The sequence below is a fragment of the Diceros bicornis genome, chromosome 18, assembly GCF_020826845.1.
Source record: "Diceros bicornis minor isolate mBicDic1 chromosome 18, mDicBic1.mat.cur, whole genome shotgun sequence".
Classification (NCBI taxonomy): domain Eukaryota; kingdom Metazoa; phylum Chordata; class Mammalia; order Perissodactyla; family Rhinocerotidae; genus Diceros; species Diceros bicornis.
In genome coordinates this window covers 44,112,676-44,130,822 of record NC_080757.1, presented here as the reverse complement: position 1 = coordinate 44,130,822, position 18,147 = coordinate 44,112,676, and the positions used below count along the sequence as shown (strand labels likewise).

The 18,147-nt window shown below is 36.1% G+C and overlaps 1 protein-coding gene across 1 annotated transcript in view; it reads left to right on the top strand.

Annotated features, from left to right (window-relative positions):
• The window catches only part of NSF (N-ethylmaleimide sensitive factor, vesicle fusing ATPase), a 145,799-nt gene that overhangs the window by 93,334 nt on the left and 34,318 nt on the right, over positions 1-18,147 (top strand). The window contains exons 13-15 of the mRNA XM_058561264.1: positions 5,683-5,778; positions 9,274-9,430; positions 12,483-12,616. Of these exons, the coding sequence (XP_058417247.1) occupies positions 5,683-5,778; positions 9,274-9,430; positions 12,483-12,616 (387 nt within the window). The remainder of the gene's footprint in view (positions 1-5,682; positions 5,779-9,273; positions 9,431-12,482; positions 12,617-18,147) is intronic.

Below are 18,147 nucleotides of genomic sequence, written 5' to 3'. Positions count from 1 at the left end.
GATGTAGGACACAGCAGAGTGGTGGGAATCAAAGAGAATCCTGAAGTTTTAAGCCTGGGAAATTGGGATAAATAGGGGGAGAGAAGGAGGGAAGGAGGGAAAGAAAGAAGCAGGGAAGGAGGGAGGGAGGGAGGAAGGAAGGAAAGAGGAAATAGCATGTTTGGTTTGGAATACTAAATTTGAGATCTGACAAAATATCCAGGTGGAGGAAGTTAGCATAAATCTGAAAGTGGGAGAAAGATGTTTTCAAGAGATGAGACATAAATCTGGGAGTCCTCAATCTGTAGGTAATAACTAAAACTTGAAGAGGAGAAGGAATGGTAAAGGGTCAAATGCACTTTATCAAACTTTACCAAAATAAAAGTTTCCTGGTATGTATTTCTACAACAGTATCAATAACATTATTGTACTAATTTGCAAATATGTCCATTTCCATGACTCTGAATTCCTTGAAGGAGGGGGTCATTCTTTATTATCTTTGTCTGCAGCTTAATACCTCAGAAATAGCAGGTATTCAGTATATTTGCTGAATGAAGTAGCCCCCATAGTTCTAGCATGTAGAAAATCCAACTTCCTATGACATGTTCCAACTCCACACGGCACAAAGATTAAAAAAAAAATTCTGGAGGCTGGCCCCATGGTGTAGCGGTTGGGTGCGAGCACTCCACTGCTGGCAGCCCAGGTTCGGATCCTGGGTGCGCACTGCCGCACTGCTTGTCCAGCCATGCTGTGGCGGCGTCCCACATAAAGTGGAGGAAGATGGGTGCAAATGTTAGCTCAGGGCCCGTCTTCCTCAGCAAAAAGAGGAGAATTGGCATGGATGTTAGCTCAGGGATGATCTTCCTCACAAAACAAAACAAACAAAGAAAAGTAGTGCAAATAGTGGACTTTATTTGCCTCACTTTTTCCATGTGGTTGAATTAGCTTTAATTTAAACTTCAGATGATACATATTGACTTGTGATCAACACCTTTTATACCAAATAGCTTTTAATTTTTTACAATATCTATGGAGTATCTAATGCAAGGGACTATGTAGGTGTAAAGGAAAGATATCTAAGAAACTAACTTCACCCCCTAAAAAGAAATAGTACTAACATTTATTTCCTTTTCTGCCATTTTAAAAATCTGCATTGTCAAGAGGTCTTTAAACACTGTTTTCCTAACAAGACTTCTCCTCAGCTGAACAAAAGCCATACAGTTTTAGTGTTCCCATTGCTGTAGATGTTCATAGTTGTTTTTTTTTTTTTTGAGGAAGAGTGGCTCTGTGCTAACGTCTGTTGCCAATCTTTCTCTTTTTCTTTTTTCTTCCCAAAGCCCCAGTACATAATTGTATATCATAGTTGTAGACTTGTAGCTCTTCTGTATGGGACACCGCCTCAGCATGGCTTGATGAACAGTGAGTAGGTCCGCACCCAGGATCCAGACTGGCAAACCCGGGGCCGCCTAAGCAGAATGCACAAACTTAACTGCTAGGCCACTGGGCTGGCCCCAAGATGTTCATAGTGTTACTAGTAGAGATTGATGAATAAGTATGTAATTTGACACTTATGATTTCAAATTGGTATAGAACTGATACACAACCTTCAACTATTTGTTATGATGTTCTTTCTTTGTATTATAAAAAGCCACTATTAGTGTTATTTTGCTTCCTTTTTAAGACTTAGGCTTAAACAAAGTCTGGTGGACGAAACTAAACAAGTTTTCCCTGTGAAATTGTGTTTTCAGGTTTTCTGAAACAAGTGGAAAATCCAGTCATAAACACCTGATGTTCATGTCATTTGTACTTGAGCCCATGTTTGTGGTCAACTAAAATTCATATGACATTTGGTTGTTTTTATCTTGAAAGGAATTTCTGCTTCGGGTAGGGAAGATTCATAACCCAAATTTCTTCTGCTCTAACCTGTTGTAAGGAAATAAATTGAGGACACACACACACACAAACACTTTACAACTGAATCAAAGCTCTGATTTATGTTTGCAGAATTTCAATAAAATTATTTCTTATTTTCCATAGAATTTTCATTGATTAAAGTTATTCTACCCTTAATTTAAGAGGAATGATAAGAACTTTGAAAGGTCAGATTTAAAAGGTTATGAAATTTAAGGGTGACCACTTGATATTTGCTAGTGTTGAAATACAAGTTTATTAGTTTCTCCGAGTATAAGCTGAAAGATGTTCTGTATTGATTAGCTGTTATAAATAAAATGCAGAAAAAAAATGCACTAATTCAGACAAATGAGAAAAGGTTTCTGAATGAGGAAAAATTGAGAATTATAGATTTTTTAAAAATAATATTTTGCTGGGCCGGCCCCATGGCTTAGCGGTTAAGTGCATGCGCTCCGCTGCTGGCGGCCCGAGTTCAGATCCTGGGCGCGCACCGACGCACCGCTTCTGTGGCCATGCTGGGGCCGCGTCCCACATACAGCAACTAGAAGGATATGCAGCTATGACATACAACTATCTACTGGGGCTTTGGGGGAAAAAATAAATAAATAAAATTATAAAAAAATAATATTTTACTAATTTTGATAAAACAGTAAAAGTTAGCTGAGAGAAGTGCTGAGAAAACATATTTTAATGGATAGGCAGGAATAATTTACAATTGTAATATTGATTGTTTACAATTAGGTAACTTCTAAATTTCCTGGAGTACCTAAAATCAATTTGTTCTAAAATAACTCTCCCCCAGGTTGTGTATAATTCACTTTTAATTCGTTGGATGAGTCCTTTCGTAATAGTATGAAGACAAGTTTCACACACCAGCTTCAGTCCTGAAACCTGTCATACTTTTTGGCAAATGCTGCAAGATAGACAAGATTTTCCCTTCATATTGCTATATGTTTCTATTGGTTGAATTCAGTTTCACTATAAGAGGAAATCAAAATACAAAAAACTTGATAGTAAAAACTTAGGGCTGTATAGGGAAGGGACATTTAAAATGAGGCTGGTAGCTTCACTGGGGTTTTAATATGATTCTGTCAGAGCTCACTTCTTCACTTTCACCTGAGAGTTTACACCTTGTAGAACCCTTTAGATGTGGCCAAGAATTTTAATCAGAGTTTAAAATCTTTATATAAGATTACCTAGAAAACTAAATCTTCTATCTACCCTTAATTAAATTACCCTTATTCTTAATTTAAGAAAACTTCCAGGCTTGTATACAGATAAAATGAGATAATGGGTATGATGAAATGAACTAATGTATATGAACATACTTTATAAACTGTAAAGCACTGTAGAGATTTATATATTAAGAATGGAGCATCATAATTCTTTCATAGCATGCTTGTTTCCTATAACACCATTTCCTTTTTTTTTAGCTTAGAAATATCAAATAAATGTGATTAATATTTATTGAACGCCTAATATGTGCCAGTGAAAACCCTATTAATAATTTAAATGCTAATTGTCTCTTTAAGTAGAATATCCGTCTGTCTATTTAAATGTTACTTGTTAATTTTCTCTCTTCTATGAAGTCATACACAAATACATTCTCTTTGTAGAAGACTCAAGGATGCCCAAGTATGTAGGGAAAAGTGAGAAAGACCATCACTAACACCCCTTCCCTTTCCCTCTCCAGACGTCACCAACATTTGGGATATACCTTTATAGTCTGTTTCCTTTACATTTTCATTCATAAACATATGTGCTTAAAAAAAAAAAAAGAAAAGTTAGGCCGGCCCTGTGGTGTAGCAATTAAGTTCACGTGCTCTGCTTTGGCGGCCCGAGGTTCGCAGGTTCAGATCCCGGGCATGGACCGATGCACTGTTTGTCAAGCCATGCTGTGGCGGGGTCTCATATAAAATAGAGGAAGACGAGCACAGATGTTAGCCCAGGGCCAATCTTCTCAGCAAAAGAGAGGAGGATTGGCAACAGATGTTAGCTCAAGGCTAATCTTCCCCCACCCCCCAAAAAATTAATGGAATTGTACTGCAGTTTATGTTTTTCACTTGGCAATATGTCTCGGTTAGCTTTCCATGTCAGTATATTTAAGTCTTCATTATTTTGAACAAATGCACAGTATTCTAGAATGTTACAACATAATTTAAAATGTGAGATCCATGAGGGCAGAAATCTTATCTGTTTTATTTACAGCTATGTCTCTAGTGCCTAGAACAGTGCATAATACTGTTATGAAAATGCCTGCCTCTGTTCCCTTTGTACATATGAGAATCATTTCCTAGGGTGGAGATAGCCAGATGTATTTCTGAAGACATGGTTACATTGTCTTCTAGTTCGTAGTGTTGCCAGTGAGAGGTACCATGCCAGTTTTATTCTGGCTCCTTTGCAGGTAATCTGTTTTTGTCTCTCAAAAATGTTCTAGGACTTTCTCTTCATTTTTGGTGCTCAGAAAGTTTACCACAGTGTATCTAGACAGACGTGAATTTCTTTTCATTTATCCTCATCAGCACTCATTGAACCCTTTAAACTGCCAAGACACACCTTTCTTCAGCTGTGGGAAATTTTTTTCTTCTGTCTTTTATTGTTTTTTCTCTATCATTCTTTCTCTTCTCTCATTTTGAGACTCCTCTGAGATCCGTGTTAAAGCTTCTGGATATATCTTCCATGCTTTTTAACCTTTCTTTCTGTCATTTCATGGAATTAGAGGCAGGAAAGAAGATGAATAAATGTGTTCTGTTTGCCATCTTGATCCAGTTTCCTGACATAGTTCTTTTTATCTCATAAGGCTGACTTTTTAAAAAATGTATGTCATTTTATTTGTCTCAGCAGTCTGTTCCTACGGGAACATGACTCATGTTTTATAATAATCGATTGAAGGTTGATATTGCTTAACATACTTTTGTTTTATAGTCAGATTTTTTTAAGATATCTTTTTAAAAAACTGAAGTACCATTTTAAAAATTAGACTCACTTGCCTTGTGCTATTGGGAGTGAGCCCAGTCACATTAAAAAATGTGTTGGTATCTTAATCACTCATCAGGTCTAGGCAGCTCCAAGTGCTGATAAAGGCCTTGGTGCTTCTCCAGATGTCTATTCTCAGTGTTAGCTCCAGGTGCAGTAAGCAGAATGTTTGGAGCTGGCACATAGATTCTCAAGCACAAAGTATGAGTACAAGTCAAAGTTTAGGTCCTTGGTCTCCTAGAGTAATGGTTGGTAAACCTGATTGAGCATCAGAATCACCTGCAGCATTTTATAAAAATATAAATGCCTGGACCCTCTGCTGGATCTGTTAAATCAAAAGCCTGAAAGGAGTGGGGCTGGGCACCTATACAGCTTCAAAGGTTCTAGAGGTTGTTCTGATATACAGCCAAGGGTGAGAACCACTGTTGTTAGCGACCCTCTGTATGTATTTTCTCCTCCTCATGACTCATCTTGAAAAAAATGGCTATCCAGTGTTCTTTGGTACAGATGTGTCATAATTTACTTAACTGGTACCCTCTTGGTGGACATTTAATTTGCTTGCAGTCTTCTGCTATTACAAATTACTGTAGTAGATATCCTGGTACATATAACTCTGCACACATTTCTGAATATACTTATGGGAAAAATTCCTAGAAGTGGAATTGTTTAGGCAAAGAGTATATATGTTTATGAATTTGGGAGAGATGTTTTTTGTCTGTGAAGTTATGCTTTTTAAGTTCTCAGATATTACATTCTTAGGCTGAACATATGCTTACATCTTGGAAGTCCTTACATTTTGTTTTCATTTCTAATTAGGCCAGTACTAAAGTGGAAGTGGACATGGAGAAAGCAGAGAGCCTGCAGGTGACAAGAGGAGACTTCTTTGCTTCTTTGGAGAATGACATCAAACCAGTAAGTATGAATATTGAGTGATGTATAAGCCAAAATAATAATTCGGGAGAGAAATAAGTGCCATTTTGCCTAGTATTATGCAAGGTTATATCATAAGTAGTTTTAAAAACTCAGAAAATCTCAGCATTGGAAGCGTCCAATATAAGAAACATCTGTACAGTAACTCTGATGGCTCGGTAATTAACCAGTACTTACTGAAATATTTCTCATGATAGGAAACTCAGCATCTTACAAGGCAGACCATTCAATTTTGAGACTCTCTAATTATTAGTTCTTACTTTATATTGAACTAGATTTAGTTTTCTCATTGGTTCTTATGTAATCTAAAGCTACGGAAACCTAAATTCATCCTAATTCATCCATCTTCTATATGTTAGTTATTATATTTAAAATTAACTCTCATATCCTCCTTTTTCTCTCTTTCTTTCCCCAACCTCTTCCAAGTTCCCTTTTTCTTTCTCAATACCTCTAGTTTCTCTAACTGCTATAGTTTCTAAGACTCTTAACCATCCTAGGTGGCCTTTAAAAAAAAGGTGTCAGTTTTCTTTAAATGTACTCAAAACTCAACAGTCATAGTTGGAGCTTTAGAATATAGTATAAGCTCACTAACCCATCTTCCTCTAAAACAGCCGCTAATGTTTGAGTAACCATTGTTTGGAGTCCTATATTAGTACGGAAACAAACTGTAGAAAGGCCTCTTAAAGGGGTGTGTATGTTTGTTTTTCTTTCTTAAATGGGCCTCAGGTGCACAGAATTGGATTAATCTTAATCTTTAATTCTTGACTGTTGTCATTAGTCTACATGGTGTATAAAACAAAATATGGTGTATGTAATTGTCTGGGACTTGCTATTTTATTATATTTTATTACCAAGAGTCATCCAAGTGATTTTCTATAGCTATACATCATTCATTTTCATCGCTAAATAGCATTCCATTGTGTGACTACCTGAATTTATCTGTTTTCCTGTCAGTGGGCATTTGGAATGTTATCAGTTTTTTGTTATGACAAACAAGTGCTACTATAAACATTCTTGAATGAGTTTCTCTTAGATATATATTTAGGAATAAAATTGCTGAGTTGTTGGGTATATGAATGTCCAGCTTCAAAGTGAAGAATTTCAAACTGTTTTCCCAGTGGTTGAGCCAATAAACACTGTCTCCAGTAATGTAAAAGAGATCCTGTTACTCTGTATCCTCTAGAACACTTGTTATTGTCAGACTTAATTTTTGCCATTCAGTTGGATGTAAAATGGGATCTGATTTTGGTCTTGATTTGCATTTCACTGATTACTTATGAAGTTAAACTTTTCTCCATATGTTTATTGGCCATATGAGTGTCCTCTATGCAATGCTGTTCATGTCTTTTGCCTATTTTTATGTTGTATTGTTTATCCTTTATTTTTATTTGATCTGTATAAGTTCTTTATATATTCTTGACAGTAATTATTTGTTGCAAGTATCTCCTTTAAAGACAAAAATCAATTTGTTTTAGCCCTGTCTACTTTATGACTATTCTGAGTTGTAAATATAAAATAATTACTTTCAAAAGTTACTGAGCAATGGAAATGGTTTAATCTTTTGTCGTTTTCATTTGTAAGAGTTACCAAAATATTAGAGCCCAGTCTAACTGATCTATTCCAATATTTTTTAATGACAAGTAATTTGGGCCAACATGGATAGACCTTGAGGGTATTATGCTAAGTGAAATAAGTCAGATAAATACCATATAAATACCATATAATTTCACTCATATGTGGAAGATAAACAACAACAAACACATAGATACAGAGAACAGATTGGTGTTCTCTGTATCTGTAGAGGAGAAAGGAGTGGAGAGAGGGTGAAAGGGGTAAAGGGCTACATGTGTATGGTGACGGATGGAAACCAGACTTTTGGTGGTGAACACAATGTAGTCTATACAGAAGTTGAAATACAATGGTGTACACCTGAAATTTATATAATGTTATAAACCAATGTGACCTCAATACAAAACATTAAATTAAATAAATAAATAATAATTTGGCTTCCAGGAAGGGGAAATTAAGATAACTTAGTTAAGTAAGTAATAACTTACTTTCATTTATTCTAAGAGTCTGGAGCATAAAACAAAAAATGAAATGACAGGATCAATAGGGAAGAGTCATACACATTGTGTAGCCTGAGAGGATCACTGTTTCCTGGTTCAGGCATCATAAAGCTGCTGCTGTGAGGCTGAGGTATATACCTGAAATAATTAAAGACAAAAGCCAGCCAATCTACATATTTCCTACAACAGCCATTCAACCAGTATTTATTAGGCTCCTCCTTTATAACCTTTTACAGGACCACTGAATTTACCATATCCAGACCGGGAATGAGGACTTTCCTCTGTACTCAAGAATCGAAGGACTAGTGTATGGAAGGACCAAAGAGTGGTCTGAAAAATGATTTAGTGGCAAAGTAATAGAGTAATGAGACCACAGTATTACAAAGAATGATTTTCTGTGAGGTGCAACTTCTAAAGAACTGTTAAAATTTTCCATACGTCAAGTAATGAAAAATTGACTTTTTGAGGGATATGATAATTTTTAAAAATTTGAAATTCTCAAGATATATGGCCTTTATGTTACATTGGGTTATGTTTTCCTACTCATTTCTTCTCCTGTTAACCTTATGAAAATGCGATTCAATTAAGTAGCTGAGTACTAAAGTTACTGAATACTTTTAGCAGCTGGTTTGATGGGAGTTACAATTTGAGGAAGATGAAGAGGGAGGTGATTTAAGCTCCAATTTAAGCTCCAATATATAGTGAGCACAAATAAAATTATTATATATAGTAATTGCTTTTATTTCCTTTTCCTAACCCTTAAGTCTTTTATTACAGCTGCTCATTTCTACCTTGTTCTAAATCTTATATTTACACATGTATACTTACCTTAGTGCCATTTATTTATTTTATTTTTTTGGTGCCATTTAACTTATATTCCCTACCACCAAGCTGATGTAGACCTCCTCATTACCATTTCAAGATACTATACCAAGATCTCCTCAGTACCATTTCATGTTCCCATTTTAATCACGTACAGTCAGTGTTAGGATAGTATCTTTGTCTGCTGAGCCAAGTGTTTCTAATTTCTAAGTCTGTAATCTATTTTTCTCTTTATTCTTAACAAAGGGTCACAACCTGCGTCCTCTTTACAGAAACAAGCACATTGGAACATACCCTTTCTCCAGGATTACAAGGCCTTTTGGGCTCTGGTAGAATCTGAGCCTAGAATCTATTGTTTTATTCCATTAAGTCACCCAAAGCAGCCCCCACCCCCACTGGGTAAAAAGTTAAATGAGAAATTATAAAACAGCTTTTTGGTTTTTTTTGGCTTTTCAGGCTTTTTACATTAATATGGGATATTACGCTTTTAGCGTGTAGGAATTATTACTCGTCTTTTATACCTTTAAATATTTTAGTTTTTAATACTAATGCTCAAAATGCTTTAAACTATCCTTTTCCTCCATAGGCATTTGGCACAAACCAAGAGGATTATGCAAGTTATATTATGAATGGTATCATCAAATGGGGTGATCCAGTTACTCGAGTTCTAGAAGATGGGGAACTGCTGGTTCAGCAGACTAAAAACAGTGACCGCACACCATTGGTTAGCGTCCTTTTGGAAGGTGAGAAAGAATGATGAGATGGCATTAAAAGTAAAAAAAAAAAGCAGCACTTTGACAAGGCCATTTAGCACATTCCAAAAAAATGAAATATTTTCAGTTCTAAACCTGTTCATGATCTGAAAATAGTAATCCAATTTATGTACCAATATTGTGCACAAATTAAAATTTTCCTGGGGTAGAATGTTACTGATGAATGATAGCAACTAGTTTTCTTATAGTATTGTTATCTAAACTTCTGTGTTACTTAATAGACTGTATGATACCAGATAGTACTCAATTCAATTATATAAATATTCACTGAGTACTTACTATGTTTTAGGCATTGAATTAGTTGCTGAGGATACAAAGACATTCACAGAGTTCAATCTGGTCATGAAAAAAGATATGTAAACAAATTCCTAACTACAGTGTATATGTGTAAAGGTGTGTGTGAATGCAAGTCATTTTGCCTGGGGGTAGTCAAGGAAAGCTAGAGGAGGTGTTTAATTTAGACTTTGAAGGATCAGTTAGGATTTTACTATGTAGACAAAAAGGGAAGATCTTTCTATTCATCAATTATTTATTTACACTTATGATTAGTACAACAACAGAAGAGTTCAGTGAGTCCACATGACAAGGGAATCTAACCCCTTCCAAAGGTCTGGGGGTGAGGGCTCCCCAAGAGAAACACACTAAGCCAAGATCTGAAGGATGAAGGAGAAGCTGGCCGGGCAAAGTAATTGGGGAAGATGTTTTAGGTAGAGGGACCAGCATGTGAAAAAGCTCTGGGCAGGAAGGATATTGAAACAGAAAAGGAGATTGGCTAGACCTGAGACTGAAGAAGTAGACAGGAGCCAGTTCATGCAAAGCCTTGTAGACCATGTTAAGTATTTAGACTCTATCTAAGGGGCAGTGGGAAGCCATTTGTAGGATTTTAAGCAGTGAAGTGACATGATCAGATTTGTGTTTTCAAAACATCATGACTGCTTTGTGATAGAGATTGGATTGGAGGGGCAAAAAAGATATGGGAGAGACCAATGGTTAGAAGCAGTTGCATTAGTCTTAATGAGAGCTGATTTTGGTTTGAAGTAACAGTAGTAGTGGAGATGGAGGTAAGTAGACCATTTTGAGAAATATTTAGGAGGTAGACTAAAAGAGACTTAAAATTATTGTTGGTTAATTATTATTGTGGTTAATTATTAATCATAATTAAGCTAACATTTTTTGAACTCTTACTTTTGCCACTCACTCTACTAGCACTTTACACATATTATCTCATTTAAAACCCACTTCAGTCCATTGAGGGTACATGCTATTGTTATCCCCGTTTTGTAGATGGGGAAGCTGAAGTTTAGAAATATTAAGTAATTAGATTGAATATGGGGAGAGGTATCAAACATGATCCCCAGGTTTCTAGTATACATGGCCTTGTAAATGGTGCTGTTTACTAAGATTGGGAACACTAGTGGATACGCAGATTTTGGGAAGAAAGATCATGAGATCCGTTTTGGACATGTTGAGTTCAAGATTCCTACAGGATAATTGGATGGGAAAAGTTGAGTAGCCCATTGGATATGTGGGTCTGTTGCTCAGGAGAGAGATCTGGCTGACAATATACACTCATGAATTGTCAGTATATGGACTGTTGTTGAATTCATGGGAGTGGATGATGTCACTTACAGAGAGGGTGTAGGCTGAGAAGAAAAGGGAGGCCTAGAGCTGATCTCTGAGGAGTGTCAACATTTAAGGACTAAGTAGAGCAGGAAGAGTTGACAAAGGAGACAGCAAGAGTAACCAGATAGGTAAGAGGGGGAAAAGATAATGTGCTATCACAGAAACCAAGAAAAGAAAAATTTTTAAAGGAAGAGGAGAGCTACTGATTGTATCAAATATTCCTAAGAGGCCAACAGATAAAATGTCTGTTGAATTTGGTGACATGGAGGTCATTGGTGACCCTAGCGCGGAGCCTGTTCCATCAGATGGGAATGGAAGCCATGGGGCTTTTTTGAGGATGGATGAAGGTGAAGAGGGAAGGCAGCCAGTGTAATTATTTAGAGAAGTTCCATTTTGAAGGGAGAAGAAAGAGTAGTGTTGAGAGGTGTGAAGTCCAAAAGGAGTTTTGTTGTTTTGTTTATTAAACTGTCAGATAGACTAGAGCATGTTTAAATGCTGTAAGAAAGGCTTCAGGAAAGAGGAAGAGGTGGAACATATAGGGGAGGAGTACAATTAATAATATCAGGTTCCCGGGGCCGGCCCCGTGGCTTAGCGGTTAAGTGCGTGCGCTCCACTGCTGGAGGCCCGGGTGCGGATCCTGGGCGCGCACCGACGCCCCACTTCTCCGGTCATGCTGAGGCCGTGTCCCACATACAGCAACTAGAAGGATGTGCAGCTATGACATACAACTATCTACTGGGGCTTTGGGGGGAAAAGTAAATAAAATTATAAAAAAATAATAATAATAATAATATCAGGTTTCCGAGAAGATGGAAAGGAAGAATTGGTTGGTTTATGGATGGAAGAGAGGGACACATCTTCCATTACACAGAAGGGAAAACAGAGGAGATGTTTAAATACAGATAAGTTTGTAGATTTGGTTGCCTTTATGAGAAGGCTTGAGTCTTTAGAATTCTAGGTTTTCAAGCCACATTTGCTTCTATAAGGCAGTTTTTCTCTGCCCCCAGTATCATCTAAGAAGATTGTATTTTTTTGTTAGACAAATGATTTGATAGAACTAACAACATAAGTACTGATACACATTTGAATGCATTCTCTTTTTTTTAAAGAAGCAAAACCCTTGCATTTTATATATTTAGCCAGAAGTTTGAAAGATTAAGGCTTTGTTAGAAAGAAAGAAGGAGTGCATTTCATCATACTTTTGAGAAATGCTAATCAGTTCATTAAGTTTAGTTGCTAATAAATAAGAGAAAACATGTCTGCCATGAAATTGTGACAGGAAATGTTAATGAGCAACTAGTTGAAACCTCAGTATATTGTGGATAAAAGTTGAAACTTGTTTTATTCCTCTTTGCTTAGGTTGGCTTTTTTCCCCTGACTTGCTCATATCTTTATGCAGGCCCTCCTCATAGTGGGAAGACTGCTTTAGCTGCAAAGATTGCAGAGGAATCCAACTTCCCCTTCATCAAGATCTGTTCTCCTGATAAGATGATTGGCTTTTCTGAGACAGCCAAGTGTCAGGCCATAAAGAAGGTATAAAGATTTTTACTTTCGTTTTAATTTCCTATCTCTTAGATGTGTGTGTACACATCTACATTTATATCTATCTTTGTACATGTGTATATATAAAAGCTGTAGCAGCTATGTTCTTCTCAAGTGGAACTAAATTATTAGCAGAATGTAGGGGGAAACAGCGACTGTTTTAGATATATTTAACTTAGTAATACATTTTTATTACCTTTATCTTCCAAATTATGCTTTGTTTAGTACATATTATAATTAATTTTTATTTCTTAAGTTTGTATCAACTTTATTGAAAGAAAGATCTTAGTTAAGAGTGTTGAGTAGAGTGGAGCAAGTTCATTTAGGATTTTTTTTTTTAAGTTCTTTCATCAATGTACAGAGTCAAACTCTTTAGGGTCCATTAAGTTAACTGTATAGTTTGGGAAAGAAGAGGGGTATATCATTGGAAAGCTATCCTCGAAACCCCTACAAAGGGAATGTGGTATGTTAGATAATGATGAGAGTCTGCTTGGCAACTTAGTGCAGTCCTCATCCTACTTCCCTTCTCCAAGTGCCATTTGTCGCCTTATACTGGCTGCTTTGAACCATCAGTGAAAGTTAGAACAACATAGAATAGATTCCTAGAGCTGAAAAGACTCTAAGATCATCTGGTCCATCTCTCTTACATTCAAGCAAGTGCCATGTAAGGCATCTAGAATAGTAGGTGGCTGCTTTTTAAAAAACAACAACAAAATCAATGCTGAAGACTCCTAATGTCTATTTCAGCTCACTTGGTAGGCAGTATTTCCATTGATATTCTAATTTTGTATACTCCCAGACAGTGAAGAAATTATTTTTCACATCTAGTTGAAGAATTTCTTTTATTTAAATGCTTTTTTTATGCTTATCTTTTATAGATAGGAAGTGACTGTAAGTTAAAGAGATGTGGGAAAAGCAGAATCAGGGAAAAGAATCCTGAGAACTAGAGTGCTCCCTACTAAAGGCAGCTCAGGTGCTCTTTTGCCTCCCTCCTAGGCCCTCACTTTTTAAAGAGGTAGGATAGAATTACTTCAGCTTTTCTGTAGGGAAGAGAATGAACAGCAAAAATACATTTAAAAAGAAGCAGACTCCAAAAAAATATAAGTTTGAGAAGTTAGTCTCTTGCTTGCGCAGGTAGCAGAAAATTGTGTAGGGTGCTTGAAATGGATGGAGGAGGCAGAGTGTGGAACAGGATTCCAGCCTTACACACTGAGATATCAAGGTAAATATTCTATGTAAGGATCTTTGAAGTTGAGTGTGAAGGAGAGGGAGACACAAAAAGAACTTAAATATCATAGTCAGTACATTCTGTGTCTGAGGTGAAACCAGTAGTGTCTGTCCTTCCCAGGAAAATCTGGACAGAATAACTAGGACCAGTGATTTCTCTAAAGTAGGTAGGGGTTGCTATTCTTTAGTTTTTGGTTTCTTCCCTCTACAGGGAATCCTTAAGCCACTTCCTCTGGTGAAAATTTAAATAATAGCCTTTGGAATCTGTGGCCATTGAACTTATTTAATTGAACAACCAGTTCTATTTGCATTTCTCTGACTCCATCTATTCCTTATACTTGTTCAAAAGTAGTAGTCTACTGTGCAGATGGTAAATTACTCCTTTGCTTTTTGCCAGCTGCCAGCTTCTACCTCAGATGTACTTGGAGATGTGGGTGGATGGTCCTAGTTTTTCTATAAAGTTTTTAAAAAGTACTTGAGTCTCCTGCAGATCAAAGCTGTTTTGTAAGTGTGAGATATTATCATTTTTATTATTTTAATCTCTTGCAAATTGACTTGAGGGGGGAAGGTAATATGTGCTGATTTTAGAGGCTTAAATGGTTAAATTAATGGCTTAATAACTTATGATTTAATCTTTAAATAGTTGCAGCCTTTCAAGGTAGAGTTTTAGATGAGTAGAAGGCTAAGGAATATAAAAATAAATGTCTATACAAGCTTATTCAAAATGGTTTCGATTCATGATTCACTGTCTGGATCATCCATGCACCTTTAAGGTTACAAAAATTATTTCTGCTTCAGCAGTGTAATAAATTCATATTAGACTTTTTGGTTTTCCTTGGGGAAAAAATATTATTCCCTGTAACTAAAGTACAGAACAGAGAAAAGAATGAAGCATAGTTGTCTTAGAAATATATTAGAAATATTGCAAAATCTTTCCTTGCAAATAGTTTTCACATTGTTGCCTAATGATAGGTTGACAAAAGCCTGAGGGCTCAAACCAGTCTAAAGGTGTTAAGTCTTCCAGGTTGCTTTTGAAAATGGAATATAAATGCCACTCTTTAGTAGTTCTCGTCTACCTCCCACCACTGTTCTCTGCCCTTCATTTTTACTGTGAGGATGGGAAGAAGACGTTTTCATTTTTTTTTACCAGAACACAAATAATTTATAATTTTTTATCATTCTGGAGAGGACATTTTTTTCCTTTTGAATGCTTCTCCCCCACCCTCCACCCTAAAATGTGGCTTTTCCTAATTATAAAAATAATTTAGAAAATACAGAAAAAAAATAGAAGAAAATTAAAAAGAGAGTCCATGTTTGTCCTTCAGTTTTCTTCTCTACTCAGACACACGTAAACACATTATGCATTGGGGATCACATTTGACATACTATTTTAAACCTGCTTTTTTCACTAATTATATTATGAACTTTTTTCAGTGTCATTAAAATTTATCTCAATATTATGTTAAATTAATAGCTATATAATATCCATTTAAACATTTCCTTTTTTTTTTTTTGTGAGGAAGATCAGCCCTGAGCTAACATCCATGCTAATCTTCCTCTTTTTACTGAGGAAGACCGGCTCTGAGCTAACATCTATTGCCAATCCTCCTCCTTTTTTTTCTCCAAAGCCCCAGTAGATAGTTGTATATCATAGTTGCACATCCTTCTAGTTGCTGGGTGTGGGATGTGGCCTCAGCATGGCTGGAGAAGCGGTGCATCGGTGAGCGCCTGGGATCCGAACCCGGGCCACCAGTAGCAGAGTGTGGGCACTTAACCGCTAAGCCACACGGCCGGCCCTAAACATTTCCTTTTTATTGAACATTTAGATTGTTTCCAGGTTTTTTCACAATTATAAATAATATTCTGTAGAACTACCAAACTAGGGAAATCACTGCCCTCATTCTCATATTAGATTTTTCTTAGAGTAGCATCATATTTTACTGGCTGAGAACTTAGGCTTAGGTTTCAAATAGATCTGAATTTGAATCCCAACTCCACCACACTATCAGCTCTTATAGTCACTTAACCTATAGGCCTCTGTTTTCTCATCATAAAATGAAGATAATATTAATAGCAGGCTTATAGGGTTATTATGAGAATTAAATGAGATGTTAATTTATGTAAAGTATCACACAGTGCCTTGGGATATAATATGTGCTCAATAAAGTGTAGTGGTTATTTTTACTTATCATTATTATTGTACATACATTTCTGGTTATTTCCTTAGGATAAATTCTCAGAATTGGGATTGCTAAGGTAAAAATATTAGTATTTTAGAGATTTTTGATAAATATTGCTATCAAAACTCTTATGTAAAATACTAATGATTCCTAAAGCCCACGTCTTTGGAAAGTTGCACCAATTTACACTTGCAGCCCCATCATATGAGAGCGTCAGTTTCCGTGGACTCTCACCCACACTTGATGTTATTAAAATATTTTTTGCTAGTTTGATAGGTGAAAGATTGGCATTTAATTATTTCTTCAGCTACATTTTAATGACTACATTCTTAATTTAAAAGATTTTTCAAAATGTTTTGCAATGGCAATAGTTTGTGAAACTCAGAGATATTATAACCCATTAATTTTTGTTAAAGAGAGGTGATATGAATAGTTAATTTATAGAATATCTTTATATACCACTTTATTACTTAAACCAGGAGGTAAGTTTTTGTCAGTAGAGAAGGCCGTTTTGCTTTAATGAGTATCTAAGATTTAATTGTAATTAAGCTATTGCTTCTTGTTCACATATGGATGGTGCTAAAATATATGAAAGTAGTTTATTCTCAATTAATTTAAAATTCACCTTGTACTTCTCTTAATTTGCTTAGTAAATCCTTTCTCCATGGATAAACTCCCCAACACTGCCAAAGTCTGTATGAGGTATTATCCTTACATTCTGGGGGGATACCATATGTTCCATTAGGATATTTGAAGTATTCACAGATCTTCCTCTTCTCCCTCATTTATGTTTGTTTCTGCAACTTCATTCTATTTTAAACTCTTAATTTCTGTATCCATTTTTGCATCTATACTTTAAAAAAAAAAAAGCCTATTTCACTAGTTCTATTAGTGGTATTAAATGAGCAAAAGAACAAAGCAACAGAATTTGACTTTAACTTACCTAATTACCTAATCTTGATGCTTTCCGAGTACACAATCAGTACAGAGATGAAATAGAACAATCTGATGTGACTAAATTGTTTGAAGAAAATTAAGTAAAAATATCAGTGATTTATAAAACTATGCCCATTAATAACATAATATAGGCTTGTTCTTAAAGGACTGAAAATTAATGGAAAAAAAATTTCCTTTCCACTAGCTTTGTAAGAAAGAAATAATCTTCTTTGAATATCCTCCTGTAAATCCCACTGCAAATTGTAGTCAGCGCAGAACAGAATGATGGTGCCTAATCCTCCTCTTTTCATGGTTTAGTCCATACAAAGAGCAGGGCTGGAAATTGGATCTTTTGACAGCAGTTACTAAGCAACAGAATTTGGATGTTTTTGGTTAACATCCTAATATATCATGTAGCTGATTTTTTGAAGTTTGTACATGTATTAACTGAGAGGAGTGGACACTCCAGAAGTGACTACAGGTCCCTGTATGGCTGGGGGGTGGGCGCTTCTTGTTGTTTTGTTTAATACACTTTGTCTTTTGGTGTTTATGTCTGTTGGGCACACAAAGGAGGATGGTGCAGATCTTTGGTAGAACTTCCAGACCTTGTGACTTTTTCTGTTATTAATAATACCCCACTCTGTGGCTTTTGTTATGTGAAAAATGTGAGAATTTTTCCTGAAAAGCAGGGAGAACAAATAAGGGATTTTAAGGTCATTCCAGGAAGCTTCAGTACTTTGCCAAAAGTTTAGGTCCACTTCCTGAGGCAGTTTCATTAGGAGACAGCTAATGTTTGCTTGGTCTACTCCCAAGTTACTTTTAGAAACTAGAGATTATTACTGATAGCACTGATTTGAATTTGCTCATTTAGGTTTTTATGTGCTACCAAATATGATTAGAGTATGCTTTCAACTAATTGCTGACAGATTTACTACATTAGGGATTTTCTAAGTCATCAGATTCCTACTGTCATCAGATTCCCACTAACTAGGTACTTCATGCCAACCACTTCAGAATTGAGATGAACTCTTTCAGCCCCTAAAGAACCAGAGAATTTGGCTTCACTTACCTCAGAGCACTAAAGAGGTTATAGAAAATGGAGGACAGAATCTACTTAGAACACGCTTTGCTGTGGTTTGTGATTCTGAAAGGCTGGATTAACATGGAGCTAATGCTGGC